Source organism: Tachysurus vachellii, chromosome 11 (assembly GCF_030014155.1).
Source record: "Tachysurus vachellii isolate PV-2020 chromosome 11, HZAU_Pvac_v1, whole genome shotgun sequence".
In the NCBI taxonomy this organism is placed as follows: Eukaryota; Metazoa; Chordata; class Actinopteri; order Siluriformes; family Bagridae; genus Tachysurus; species Tachysurus vachellii.
In genome coordinates, this window is record NC_083470.1 from 4,648,259 (window position 1) to 4,663,842 (window position 15,584).

General features: G+C 38.5%; 1 protein-coding gene across 1 annotated transcript in view; it reads right to left on the reverse strand.

The window, feature by feature from the left end:
- Window positions 1-15,584, reverse strand: part of plxna3 (plexin A3) — a 197,180-nt gene that overhangs the window by 166,316 nt on the left and 15,280 nt on the right. Inside the window, exon 3 of the mRNA XM_060880759.1 lies at window positions 8,110-8,292. Within this exon, the coding sequence (XP_060736742.1) occupies window positions 8,110-8,292 (183 nt within the window). The remainder of the gene's footprint in view (window positions 1-8,109; window positions 8,293-15,584) is intronic.

Here is a 15,584-nt window from a genome sequence, read left to right on the forward strand (position 1 = left end):
TGCAGGCTGTTTTATTCCACCGGTTCTCAAAGAGGGGTCCGGGAATTACAACCAAGAGGGACAAATCCAACGGTGTAGACGTTTCTTCAGTTTCTCAGTAACAATTCTAGTCCCTAGCTACACATCAAAAAGAGACAACAGTAGCAGTCACTACTCAGGATCCTGATGGAACTTGGGGACATTTCAAAATGAACAATCTCTTAAAATCCCATGCGTAATTATTTAAAACAGCTGGTGAAATGCTGAAAGAGGGCCGCCATAAACCATAGCTGAACCAGTGAGTGAGTGGAAGATTGGACTAAAATTAAAACTGGAACTCCAGACACTGCTGGAATCTTTATTCGACAGGATTAAATTAAAGCATAATTTATTAGAGCATAATTAAAGGTAGGAGGCGTAACTAAGTATTCGGGAAGAAACAAGTCATGCGACTCGTCTTTCTGTCCAGAGAGCTTACAAAATGTGGGCTATGCTTTGTTATTTGGGTTCTTGTCCTCTTGCTGTAATGGGTACCGTTGCATGTAGGATGAAAGCTCAACAATTTCCTTGTATATGTACGTGTTCTCGAACAATCAAGAAGGAATCTGACAAACTACGTTTAATGTTTTCTTGTTCATCTTTTTTTGCATATTTGAAGTATCTAACAGTGTCTACACACAACAATACTACTGCATTTTTCACGAGTGGTTTGTGTTCACATTATTTGAAGCAAATTACCGGTGTAAAAAACGACACTTTATGGAAAAATGTGAAAACATCCTCTTTCCAAAGCTTATAGCTTATAACAATCAGTCAGAGCCATACTATGGACATCATATTTGACCCCTTCTAGAATAATTAGTGTGAAAAAAGGCTTTACAGGGCCACATGTATTCTGTAAGATCGAGGTCTGTTTTCAATCATTTTATTGAGCAGGGATCCACATAAAGCATGACCTATATGAGAAATCGCACCCGATTACTTTACGTTATATAGAAAACAGGCATGGCAATAGTGCTATATATAGCGGGTTACAGGCCCTCTGATAAAAGTACACAACAGCTTCCGCCACACGATGCTACAGGAAGGAAGGACAAGGTCAGGGCAGCTTTGAGGTCAACTCAATAGACTGTTTTTTATCTGGTGATATATGGCAGCTACCTCAAGAGGCTTTTAGCTGTTAAATAGACTATACATTAACGGTACATTAAATGGCCTTATCAAGAGTTCAAGTTCACGCATACATCCTTTCATACACACCCCAAGTTGATATATAGACTCATGAAATTTGTACATAACCATAGCTGCAGAGTTCCATAAAAAAAAAAAAAAAATCCCAAACAGCCTTGAGTTTATTTCCCAGAGGTGAGATTATGAGGGGTCTGTTGTGGCCATGCTGCAGATAGCAGGTGTAGGGGGAACGGTGACTTCTATTTATTTTCATTTGGTTTTACATTCAGGCTAGAAATGGCCCCGCCACAGGAACTCACAAGGGGGCTGCAGTGGGATTTTAAAGCAGATGTGGTCTGTGACTTGCACAGAAACACAAACAGAAAGGTGAAACTAGGCATAGCCTGGTACAATCCATTCTGAAAATTTCACCTTGTTCCGCTCCACTGATTCGGCCTGGCTTTCCTCCAGTACTGACCCATTTGTGCGAGCTCTGCGTTTCAAAGTCAATCTCCAGAGCTTTGGCCATTGTCACGGTTCCTTCTTCGATTTTCACAGCCTGCATTCGCATTTAGCTGTTGTCATCCACTGAAATCTCACCGTAGCTTATCATAACACATCCACCGTTCTGGCTAAAAAGTGGCTCCGCTGTGTCAACATAGACTAAATCCATGAAGAACAAGTGTAAAAAATGAATTGGGAAAGCTTTTATGTATCTAAAAATGAACATGGAAATAAGCCTGGTGCTAATAAATAGTCAGTTATATAATACACAGCAATATGGGGATCCAAATCAACATTTTAGACCAAAATTGACCTAATATGATTTCAATCACAGTTTAGGCAAAAAAAAAAAAAAAAATATGGTAGAATAAAGGAGGAAAAAAAACATAAATAAAAACACCTTTGTTTGAGCTGCTATCTGTTTAAGCTAAAACAAACTGAGTTGCTAGCTGTAATTTACATTTTTCACCAGCGATTCTTAATAAAACACAAATACTGCAAATCGAAGGTTTTAAACACACTATATTTTATGATTGGTTTTTAAATGACATCAAGGACTGGAACAATTAACCGAGGAACAATAAGTAATTTATATATATATATATATATATATATATATATATATATATATATATATATAGATAGATAGATAGATAGATAGATAGATAGATAGATAGATAGATAGATAGATAGATATAGTCATTTTTTGTGAATTGAAAAATATTTTTATTGAAATATTTTAGATGCAATCTAAACCCCACTCTAATTAGACACTTCAGGTAGCGAATACCTATATTTAACAGTGAATTCCATCACAGTATATGTATTTTATATATAATGTTAGCAGCTTTACCCTCTGAGTGCTCCTACCTCTAATAAAGCACGCATTTAGACGCGCATTAAGAGCTGAAAGTTCCTAATGTGACTCTAAACAAGTTCCACAAGATTGAACTTGAATGATTTAATTGCTATTCAGTAACGTATTGTTTGGTAGGTGGCAATAATGCTGAAAAACCTGACCAGCAGTGTGTATATATATACACATACACACACAATTATACAGTGTTGAATTTGCATTTTATTATAAAGTTTTAATCTCAAATCTTTTTTTGTTTATACCTCTGACCAAAAATTTAAGATATGAGATATGAGAACAGTCAGGCAACAAACAAGCAACGGCTTCTTTTTACATTCAGTTTGAGCAGATGAGGAAGTGAGCAATCTGGACAGTCTATAGAACTAAAGTCCTGCCGCATCGCTCTCTTTAGGTACAGATATAGCGAGGGCTAAAATCACACTGGCAGCGCTATCAGCAGGTAGTGGAACAGCATTGTTGGGATAGATTTAAATGAAAGGGAGTCCATTAGGAACGCAACAAAACCACTAAGATTTCTTCTTCTGATAGAATCTGAAGCATTTGCCGAAGGATTTTTTCCAAGGAAGTGTGACAGGCATAACAGTTTTGCTTGAAATACGTCATCATCATAATGATGATAACGATGTTGATGATGGCAATCAAGCAGCTATTGAGATATGACAAAATATGAACTTCATAAAGAGTGCACACACAAAAAAAAAAAATTTTGTATAGAAACTGACCAGGAACAATAAAAATATATTTGTGTTGGTGGTAAAAAAAGGAGAGTGTGATAACCGTCTCCTTCTGTCTCCTGTTAACTCCAGCACCACTCTGCAGGGACAGGAAGCGCTGACGGCTCATGAGTGGTTTCCGTGTGGCCTGAGAAAAGAGGCCTGTGCTCTTTCTTCTCCTGCCAAAACAAACAGGCAGAGGCAGGAGGGAGATACGAGGCAATTACCCAGCCTGCACCAGCGCCCTTCAGGTGGATTAACACACCAAACCGCTGCATGTTGTCAAATCCGCTGTTAGAGAACCATTTATAGAGAGTTTAAGGCTATTACAGCGTTATTGTTTGGTTAGACATGATTTATAATCTTTGTGATCTGCGCAGGCCGAACTACTGAACAGCACTTAGGCTGAAGGGAACTCTGCATTCGATCATTGTTTTATTGATTGCAGATGTTAAGATGAGAACTGTTCTATGTATTTACAGTTTTGGAGCTGACTTCATCGTGGCCACACCCACACAGACACACACACACACACTTTCCGATCTTTCGGAAGGGAAATCCCTGCAGCTTTTACTCGTACATCCTCGGATGATTTGTTGTTTCTTCTCCAGCGTGTAGCTGCATGATGACAGAAACAAGGTGGTCTTTTTTTGTAACTTTTGGGTGGTAATTATAGTAAATGCCTCTGTAATTATTATTTGATACGGAAAAGTGTTCTGCAGGTTTGTGAGATGTGCTGAGGGCTAAATATTTACGCAGTAAATTTTCTTCACGGCGTGCCTAATATCACTAGATTTAGACATCATATATAAATAAATATCTCTATACACACACTCGCGGTGTATATATATATATATATATATATATATATATATATATATATATATATATATATATATATATATATATATATATATATATAATATATATATATATATATATATATATATATATATATATACATACACACACACATACATATACATACACACAGTACACCGAACCGTTTTAGTTCATTTATACATACTTTAACTAATTTCTCTTATTTTCAATAGTTCTTAGATATAGCCAATCAGAATCGTTTCTATCCTACAGGTTGGCCCTGATAGGCTGCCTTCAGTAGGTATGCCCTGATTAGCTGGTTCAGACTGGTTGGATCTGGTCCTGACTGGATGTCTTCCTCTGGTTGGCTCTGACCGTCGACTCGATTTGATTAGCATCTTCTGGATAACTTTGGGTTTTAACCCTGTCTAAGAAATGGCTGAAATCCTCGCACCATTTTAACCATTTTCACACTCGCTTGATCCCTCGGTACGACACAGCCGTAGTGAATTCAACAGGCTCGCCCATAAATTCTCGCTGAAGCTGAGTATTAATCACAATCCATCAACATTAGCTTATTGCAGACACTGTAACTGTGATAAGCAGCAATATGTGATTAATTATGCACCACACCACATCACCACATCCCCCTTAATGCAGACTAGACCGCTTTGCAAAGGGAAAAAAAAGAAAGAACACACACAAAAAAAAACCTTTTTCTACACCGAGAGCATGCTTTCCAGACAGACAAAAAGATTCGACCGCAGATTGACTGTTTATTATGACGCCCATTCAATCTGCGGCCCGTACGAAGAAAGAGTGTGTGCTTTAAAGATATCATCATGGCAAATAATATACCAAATACGATGTGATTTTATCGTCGCACAGACAAAATTGGGTCGTTCCAAACCAGGCAACGACAGAATACATCGCAGAATGATGTCCGAGAGCTCTCGAAGGCTGTGTGAACGTTTGACTGGGAGCAGAGTGTTATGTGTAATACACCAACTATATAGGGACACTCACTCAATAAATAACAGCAAAACAAAACAGGGCCCCGTCTCCAAGGGGTGACCTTTGACCTGTGAGGCTGAGAGTGCACCGAATGTGAGAACATTTAAATTTCCCTGTTGGGTACTTCGCGTACGTCACCTTTCTTCAAACCCTGAGGTGGGAAGTAAAAATGCGTTTCTGTACTTTACACAGGAAAAATTGATTCTGAACAACGTGCATATTAAAATATATATAATTCAGGTCATTTTCAATGACATTCAAATGTATTTTTAGAATGAAATTAAAGCTGGTTCACCTGCTTTATTGCTTTAGTTTCTCCATCTCTCTCCCCCAACACCTCAGTCAATGCCTTTGAGGTCGCTACAGTAACTATCCGAGTCTGTACTATACATCACTGCGATTGCATTAGATATTTAAAAATTGCATTCTGAATTGTGGTAGCGTTTGTTGTCTCCCAAAATTTTATGCTGGATTTCTCATGAATATGACTGCAACTTATATAAACATTGCTGGAAAATGTCAAGTGAGAAAATAAACAGCTTTTATGAGCCAAAAGGCTTTCAGGGCCTGTATTCATAAAGACTGTTAGAATAATCTTATTTGAACAGCTTTTATCACAGAGAGGAGGCGGTTACTAGCTAAACCTGTTACTAGCTATAAGACTAGCTATTCTTTTGAAGAACAGCTAGCTATAAGACTAGCTATTCTTTTGAAGACTATGATTGGTTTTCTAATAAAAAAGGAGCATTTTTAAAATATGCTCTATTATAAGCTTAACTACCTCGGGTCACGGGGAGCCTGTGTCTATCTCAGGCATCATCGGGCATCATGGAAGGATACACCCTGGACGGAGTGCCAACCCATCGCAGGGCACACACACATTCAATCACACACTACGGACAATTTTCCAGAGATGCCAATCAACCTATTATGCATGTCTTTGGACCGGGGGAGGAAACCGGAGTACACGGAGGAAAACTCCACACACACACAAGGCGGAGGTGGGAATCGAACCCCGACCCTGGAGGTGTGAGGCGAACATGCTAACCACTAAGCCACCGTGCCCCCAAATTATATCGTTTAAGCCGCAATGGTGTTATTTCTAATATGATTTTGGTCACAAAAATAATCCCTACATGATCTAATCTGTATCATTTTATTAACTCACAATCGTCCTTAAATATTATACACAATACATTTCTTCTCCCGCTTCACATTTCGGCCATTTTCTCCTCTGCTAAAAAAAAAAATCTTAAACCTCTTAAAAGTCCTCTTCACTACTCCTAACACTTTTTGACCTTATGAGCTCTATTAAAGGTTAAGATGCTTTATGAATAACTTTTATCTTTACTAGGATCTTCTCTTTAATTTGAAGGGGAAACTGCCACATTTCTAAGAATTTTATTAGGATTACGTCACTAGGAGAAACTCTTAAAAGAAGTTTCATGAATACGGGTCCTGACTGTTTTTCCTTTTCTTCGCAATTGTAGATTAACCTTTTTTTAATGTATTTTACTCCTAATAATTATCTGGACTGTAACTGTGCTAGCAACTGATAAGAATGTGCAGAACAAATCTGCTCACTTCTCACAGAAATAACAAAAATACAGCACCAACCAACAAAATTAGCACCAGATGCTAAGCTAACCTAAGCTAAGCTAAGCTAAGATCACCACAAATGTTTTAATATAAACACATTTAAGGTGTTTCAGTATGGACTTCTCCTTAAAGTTTTTCTTTCAGCAGTCATCATTTTACTATATTACTATAATATTCTGTGATCCTGTATTTGTAGCCTCACCAATTTTAAGCATTTTAGCGTCAAGGAATAAATTTCTCACAAATATAAACATTAACTGACATGACATCACTGTAATCCATCTACTACAGTGTACACCATTTATCAACAATGAGCTATTAGCATTCAGCTATGTTGAACGGTACTGTTTTGTTATTAGCATGCTAGCTAATATTTGAAAAGCTTTATAAAATTAGCCTGGTGAAATAGGCACAAATTTACAATGTGTTAGTAAAATCAGAGTTTATATAAATATATGTTTAAATATATTTATATTTTACTTCAGTGAAGGATGTGAAGACGGGTTTTAGGACCGAATTAATTACTATGAGTGATTGTACTTTTAATTAAGGAAAGAATTTAGCCGAGTCGGCTTCTCTAAACGATCCGCCGTGCCGTGGCAAATTTATCAGATTTAATCTTCTGTCAGAATTTTTGTTTTGCACAGCTGACCGCACACGGGGTATGTTTAAGCAAAGAGTTCTGAGTAATGTCTCGTTCTCGTAGACGTGCTCGTTTCTCATGTGTGTCAGGGGTTATCCTATTGTACACAGCCTGAAACTTTCATTACAGTGACAAAATCCCCCAGCGTGTCCTGTCTCTTTTTCCTCCCCCATGTGCGTCTCTCTCTCTCTCTCTCTCTCTCTCTCTCTCTCTCTCTCTCTCTCAGCTCGTTGACATGCCTGAATGCCAACAGTTTGAGATGGTGCAGAGGGGGAAAAAAAAAACCCTGCAGTTTGCAACTTGTGTGCGGTATTTTCATAAACTCAGCAGTGACCGTATTATTCTTTAAACATCCCCAGCTGTTCCCTGCTCACAGATATGGTGACTCATAAAGGTGGTCTTTTATTATTGCTCCCGGTGTGTATGTGTGTGTATGTGTGTGTATGTGTGTGTGCATCTTGGAATGAAGGGTGAATGCTTTCTGCGGGTTGCAGTATATCCCATTGCAGGGGGAACACATGTGCAGCGGTATAATAGGATTAAACGCAATTCGACCCCTCTAAAGCTTCGTTGGCACATTCTCACTCACTCTGCCTCGACTGACTTTCACTCACTCACACACTGCACCTGTGGTTGTGCCTTTCACATAACACACACACATACAGATATCTATGAGGATCAGTTTCCTGAAAAAAAAAAAAAAACCTATGATGCTGTCATTAAGCACTTCTGTAAGGAATCTGATCAATCAGCAGACCTACAAGACATTCCCATGAAAAACGTCTTACCTTTTTAAGATGACCCGTACGTGTCCCCACAAACACCACCGTATGATCTCCGTAAGTGTACGCGGCCACCGAGGCCATGCCGTCCGTCCGCTCGTCGTACAGCGGCGTCCCTTCGATCACCCTCAGCCCTCCGAGAGGTTGGTTCAGGACCAGGCCGCAAAAATCGTCTCCGATCTGCTTCGGCTGGAGAGGAGAAACAATACTGGTGAATTCTACTACATCTATGGTGAATTCTCAAATCTGATTGGTCACAAAGTGTTGATTAATTTTCTATAAACAGCAGCACGGGCCTTAATTTAGGTTTATATTAACACACTCAATCTAATACATTATTGTTTCTATAGCCACAACTTACACAAGGACCTGTATGATTTATGATCTATTTAAATGGACTAAATAGCTCATTATTTAACAACCGAAAAAACGATCGTTCGAGGAGAAAGTTTCTTTTTAATGTATGATTTACGTTTTTTCTTCAATAGTCGACGTTAAGCAGGATGAAAAACAGATTAAAAGAACAAGGTTTCGCTCTTTAATAAATAAAATTTGTCATCCACAAAACGTGGTCGGTTGCGTCGGTGTAAAAGGAGAAACATTTCAGTCTGCTAACGTTGTTGATTGTTTTCCTATAACAGCGCCACCTGTGGTGTGTTAATGCCTTCATAGAAACAGTCCTCAGCCTGGTAACATGGGTAAACAATTAGGCATTTAACTGCAATTCTTATGAGTCAAAGTAATTATTACACTTATAAAATGAAGCAAATGACTCACAGCCCGAGTAGAAAATAATAATTAATCTGACCTCGGGTTGTTATCATGGCCTGCACTGCCAAGCTGAACCCTTTTATTCTGTTCAGAAATAGGAAGAAAATACTGAAAATACTTTTTAAAAAAACTAAAAAATAAATAAATAAAAAGGGGGGGGGGGGGGGGGGTCCTGTTTTCCCATGTGGACCTTTGTGTGCTCAAACTCAATAATTACAGCAAAAAAAGGAAGAAAAAAAATCAGGTTTATATGATACGAGTTGCAGGTAATTGTGTTCAGAGAGTGACAATGTGATTTTACTGGCTGTCACTTCTCCTCATGTCTTATTAGCACACACACACATACACACACACACACACTCACTTTCGTCTCACATGGATGCGCGCGCACACACACACACACACTCCCTCACTCACAGCACTCATATACTCACACGCATACACACTCACGCACACACACTCATGCGCTCACACACAGACTACTTCTCTCTCACGTGCACCTACTCCCTCACACATACGCACACTCTTCTGCACACACTTCCTCACACACCCGTGCCCACACTCCCTTACGCACGTATAGCAAACTCTGCCTTGTTTAATTCACCAATAATGAATATAAAACCATGATATACTGAGCAAACTAAAATATAAAACTATAAAACTGGGATAATTGATTGAGGAGGTGTGCACATTATGTTCAGCTCTCATGAGATGCTACGCTTCATGTTGAGATGTAAACAAAAAGAAAAAAAAACAAGATGCCAGGTTTAAAATATAGACTCACAGTGCCGCTAGTCAGCCTGCTGCCTTAGCCGTCGTACCCCATCTTAGCTAAAGTATACGTGGAATTTCAATGAATACATTTTGTGTAATCCAAAATGTGAGGAGAAGCAAAATCAAAACAGAGATTAGATATTAGAAAATGAGTTCAGACCAAATTCATTATTGTGCAATACGGACCTCGCTGGTATCTCTATCCCGGTTAGGGTCCGGAACACAGCATGAGGCTAAGCAATACAGAAATGTATTACAGATACAGAAATACTGAAAGCGAGCTCTATGGGATTATACACGTCATTGACACAAATACACACACCCCAAAAGAAGACATGACATCATCCAGCTTTGTGCCTCACTCTGCGTGAGGAGTTCATCACTCTGGATGTGGCCTTTCTGGGGTGGGGGGGGTGGGAGGTGGACGACTTTGGTTCTTCTAAAAATGCCGTCTGTAATGGGCTCCGTCTGTATCACGGAGGAACGACATGAGCAGTTCGGGAAGACTTATTTGAAAATCAATTGTGTTAGCGAACATCTGCAGGATGGGCTAATGATGATGTCATCGAACACTGACCCGCTCCTGAGCTTCTCCAGTGAACTATCGACTCCCTGTGTATGCTTAAACCTCCCTCGGCTCTCTCGATCTCTTTCTGTTCTTTCTGTCCGCCAAGGACTCGTATCTCTCTCATACACACACACACATTCGTCTTACGATACTTGTGAGGACCTTCCACTGAATATTAATGCAGCTATGTTTTTAATGCTATACCTACACACCTTTACATAGATCTAGCCCTAAGCTTAACCACACAACCCCAAGAACCCTCAAAATTTGTTTTAAATAAAAGCTGCACTGTTTTCTCCACGTGGGGACCAGCTGAAGGTCCCCACGAAGTCAAAACTGTAAGATATTCCTATCCTTGCGAGGATGTTCGTTTTACATTGTGTGTTTTTAGTGGGGTCCAACAAGACAAATGTCCCCACAATGTTACTTATCTTACTGGGGACACCGTCCAGTCCCCACTTCTTCCTTGAAAATGGAGCTTTACTTTTGGAAGGTTTTAATATTTTAGTGAGGTCAAAGAAGAAAATATCCTCACGTGGTCAAAAACACTTTTATTTAAAATCCTTTCAAAAGAGCCAAAAGGACTGTAGTGAGGACCAACAAGACAAACATCCACACTCATTCAAAATCGTTATATATTCATAGCTTTGTGGGGACAAGCCAAATATTTGAACAAATCTTCAGCTTTTATTTCAAAAGCTAGAGCTAAAGTTTTCTTTTTCTCTCTCTCTCTCTCTCTCATTCTGTGTGTGTGTGTCTGTGTGTGTTGGCATGATTTTATACCTTAGTGGGGACCAATACTGCAAATGTCCTCAATAGATTAAAAATGGCAGACCGTATCGTCCTTCTGAGGACAAAGGTTTGGTCTTCACAAGGAAAAAAATCTGAAAAAAAGGGTTGTGTGTGCAGGAATATACATGTTTTCATCCCTTAGTGGGGTGCAACATGAAAAATGTCCTCACAAGGTCAAAATGAAATTCATATTGTGGTGGGGTACTTACTAATATAGAGGAAAATGCACGCACACTCACTCACACACACACACACACACACACGCTCACAACTAAGCACTGAGGTCAGCCTGCCCTCCTGATGACATCACCTTCTCTAATACACTAATAACCTGCCAGCGTTTTATCCCCAGGTGTTTTATTTAAAGCCCCGCTCCCTTGATTCAGTTCGATAATTCACACGCTAGGATTTCGATTATCTATTACGCTCATCCTTGAAGGTGACACAGCACTTTTTTTCTATACAGTATTTTTTGTTCTTTCCCTTCTGCTAAAATATAGGTTTTGTGGTTAGGGCTGGTGTAACTAGAGCTGAAATGGAAACAAACTCTGGTCTCTGTTGCTGCCTTCCTTCTTTCGTTCTTTGTTCCAGTGGCCATCTTGGGGATCATAGGGTGTGTCAGAGGGCTGATTGTGTGTGTGTCTGTGTGTGTTCGTAGGGAGGGGCGTGCTTACAGGAGAGCCTTGTATTTTTCCTGAATGCTTATGAAGAATAAATGCAGTAAACGAGGCAAGGCTGGGCGGCTGGCACGCACAGCCTCATTATGAGGTGCAGGGTCGCTGCCGTGCATCTGAACGGCCTAATAATACCCTAATAATAAGTGCATCAGTCATGGGGAACCCTGGAGCTACCTCATAAAAACAAGCACAGCCACTCCTCCATAGAGGAAACAGGTCATCATACGCTCTCTCTCTCTCTCTTTCTCCCGCTCTCTCTCTCTCCATCTGTTCAGCTCAGCCTTGGAGGTGTTGTGCTATTGTTCTCCGCACAGTACACAGAGCTACACAAATCATTGTCTCCATCACAATAACAAGCTCTTTGCAGAAAATTTCCCATGACCCGGTTCCAGATTTTGGCTCTGTAATGAGGGTAATACGACGCTGATGGGAAGGAGAAACGCTCAGGGTGAGAGGTGACAAAACTATCATGACAGCACGTCTGCAGATATGCTCAGGTTCACTTTTATACCGGTTAAGACTTTCAGTTTTACTTCCAATGTAACTGAAGTCTTTTTTTTTGTTTTGTTTGTTGCAGTATGAAATATTTGCTAAGAGTGCAGGTTTCACTTGGGTTCTCCAGTTTCCTCCCACCTCCCAACACTAACATACAGTTAGGTAAATAAACGTATCTAAATTGCCCCAGGTATAAAAGAACGTCAGCATGGCGCACTGAAGGTATTCCCACCTCACACACTGCGTTCCTGGGACCCAGACCTGGACTACAAACAAATGAGTGTATATTAACGAGTCATAACGCACATGTACAACGTCAAAAAGCTGCCGTTCGTTGGGATTGAATATAAACATGCAAATAGGTTACCGAACAATACCTAACATATTACAGCAAAACCTGTGCTTATGAATAATACACCACAGTAAAATCAGGCCAAATCCTCATCCTCTGCAGCAAATGGATTAAATATTAATATCTTCCATAACAAACTATTGCAAATAATTTATAGTGCAAAGCCTCTGACTGAGAAACTGAGGTTCAGTGATTTATAATGTACTCAGTTATTTATATAGATTGTATGTAATGGTTCAGAAGCTTTCAAAACAAAAAGAAAACAAAAACACGGAGACAAAGTCTGGAAATGCTCGAGGCACCTGTTGTAAGCAGGAAGTAGTATTTAGCCTTGGGTTAATACAATATGCTATAGGTTCATTTAAAAAGAATAATAATAGTCATAAATAAATAAATAAATAAATAAATAAATAAATAAATAAATACATAAATACTAAAAATTCAAATCTAGGATAATTTAATATTTACTGGTAATAGTTTGATAACTATAATATAATTTATATATATATATATATATATATATATATATATATATATATATATATATATATATATATATATATATATATATATATACACATACATATAATAATGTGTAATGTATAATATAATGTAATGTAAGGAAGAAAGGAAGGAAGGAAAGAAGGATGGACAGAAAGAAAAGAAGGAAGGAAGGAAGGAAGGAAGGAAGGACAAAAAAGAAGGAAGGAAGGAAGGAAGGAAGGAAGGATGGACAAAAAGAAAAGAAGGAAGGAAGGACAAAAAGAAAAGAAGGAAGGAAGGAAAGAAGGAAGGAAAGAAGGAAGGAAGGAAGGAAGGAAGGAAGGAAGGAAGGAAGGAAGGACGGACAAAAAGAAAAGAAGGAAGGAAGGACAGAAAAAAAAAGAAGGAAGTAAGGAAGTAAGGAAGGAAGGAAGGAAGGAAGGAAGGACAAGAAGGAAGGACAAAAAGTAAAGAAGGAAGGAAGGACAAGAAGGAAGGAAGGAAGGAAGGAAAAAAATGACAAGAAAGAATAAACAAAATGATTTAGCATGTAAAAAACACTAAAACTACATTTCTCACAGAAATGAAATAGTACTTAAAAGTTTAAAATAAAAAGCATCGTCATTACTGAATGACAAATTAGTACCATACAATAAAGTAGATGATCCTCATGTTTATCTCCGAGAAGCATATCGGTTGTTATTACCATGTTAATACGGTCTCGTAACGCCACCCAACCATAAATACTGTGAGTTTAGAAAAAAACATTTTAGAACCGAGGTTTATGTGAGCAGCTGTTTGCAATATTGCTCAATGAAGTAATATTAGATTTCACTGAGAAGTCGAGTTTAACCGAAGCCAAAATTGCGAGGTCACATCATGTCGTGCCTTTATATTTACTGAAAAGCTTCGTTCTGAATAGGATTTGTAGACAGTTAGATGTGGAAGGAATCCAGAGGCAAGCCTCAAGGCAAATAAATAATATAAAAACTCATAACCACAGCTGTTACTCATCTTTTTTTTTTCCTCTGGTAATTACACGAGAGAGAAAAATATTTACCCTTTTCCTATCAGCGATGCTCTTTAGACGTTCTTTAGAGCTCCTCAGGTGTGTTTATGTGATGGAGACACCCTCGAATCGAATGTTTGACGAAATGTCATACCGCGTCTTGCTATCGCTTGACGCTAAAAGATAAACTCCGCATTCTCGCCGTTTATCTTTTCATCACGGCTTGATTACATCAGATTAAGACGTGTAATGGTGTTAACAGTCCCTCTCTCAACACACACACACAGACACACACACACACAAACACCTGATCAGCCTGCCTGCATCAGATCATAATAAGGTCACAGACTATCAGATCCACAAACTGACCTTTCTCAAAAACAACCAAAGAAACAGGCTAAGCAAATTATGGGTGGAGTATTGATTAAACAGAGCAGAGTGATACTGTAGCCAGACAAAATTATATTATTTTTATATATAATTATATTATTTAATAATTAAATTATTATTATTATATTATTAATTATTATTATATTATTAATTATTATATTATTTAATTATTAAATAATATACTAATCAATAATAATAATAATATAATAATTCTTATTATTACTTATTATATTGTTTAATTATTAAATAATTATATTATTTTATTTATTATAAATAAAATCAAGGCGATCTACACCGACGCATCGAACTTCTAGTCAGGTTTTTTCAGACGCATGTAAAAAAGAAATAAATAGACAGTCCAAGCAGTAATAAAAACAGAAAATGATCTAGTATTATTATACGATTTCCCAAATATAAAGAAAATACATACATACATATAATCATCATACTCAGATTTCAATATCTTCAAATATAACCGTCGCAACTATTTTTTTTTTTTTCTCCTTTGAAAAAAGTTCTCCTTTGAGTCTGGTTCCTCTCAAGGTTTCTTCCTTTACCGTCTAAGGGAGTTTTTCCTCGCCACTGCTGCCTGAGTCACCTCAGACTCGCTCATTGGGGATAAATACATACACATTGCAAACTATATATATCTAATATTCATTCACTCACTCATTTTCTACCGCTTATCTGAACTACCTCGGGTCACGGGGAGCCTGTGCCTATCTCAGGCGTCATCGGGCATCAAGGCAGGATACACCCTGGACGGAGTGCCAACCCATCACAGGGCACACACACACACTCTCATTCACTCACGCAATCACACACTACGGACAATTTTCCAGAGATGCCAATCAACCTACCATGCATGTCTTTGGACCGGGGGAGGAAACCGGAGTACCCGGAGGAAACCCCCGAGGCACGGGAGAACATGCAAACTCCACACACACAAGGCGGTGGAGGGAATCAAACCCCCAACCCTGGAGGTGTGAGGCGAACATGCTAACCACTAAGCCACCGTGCCCCCCTTATATCTAATATTAATCTTGAATTTTATATTCTATTAATCTTTATATTATTCTTTATATTAACCTTTTGTTCTATGTTTATGTTCTAAATTAATTGAATTAATGAAATAAAAAAATTAAAAATAAGCATTTTTACATGCTTAAC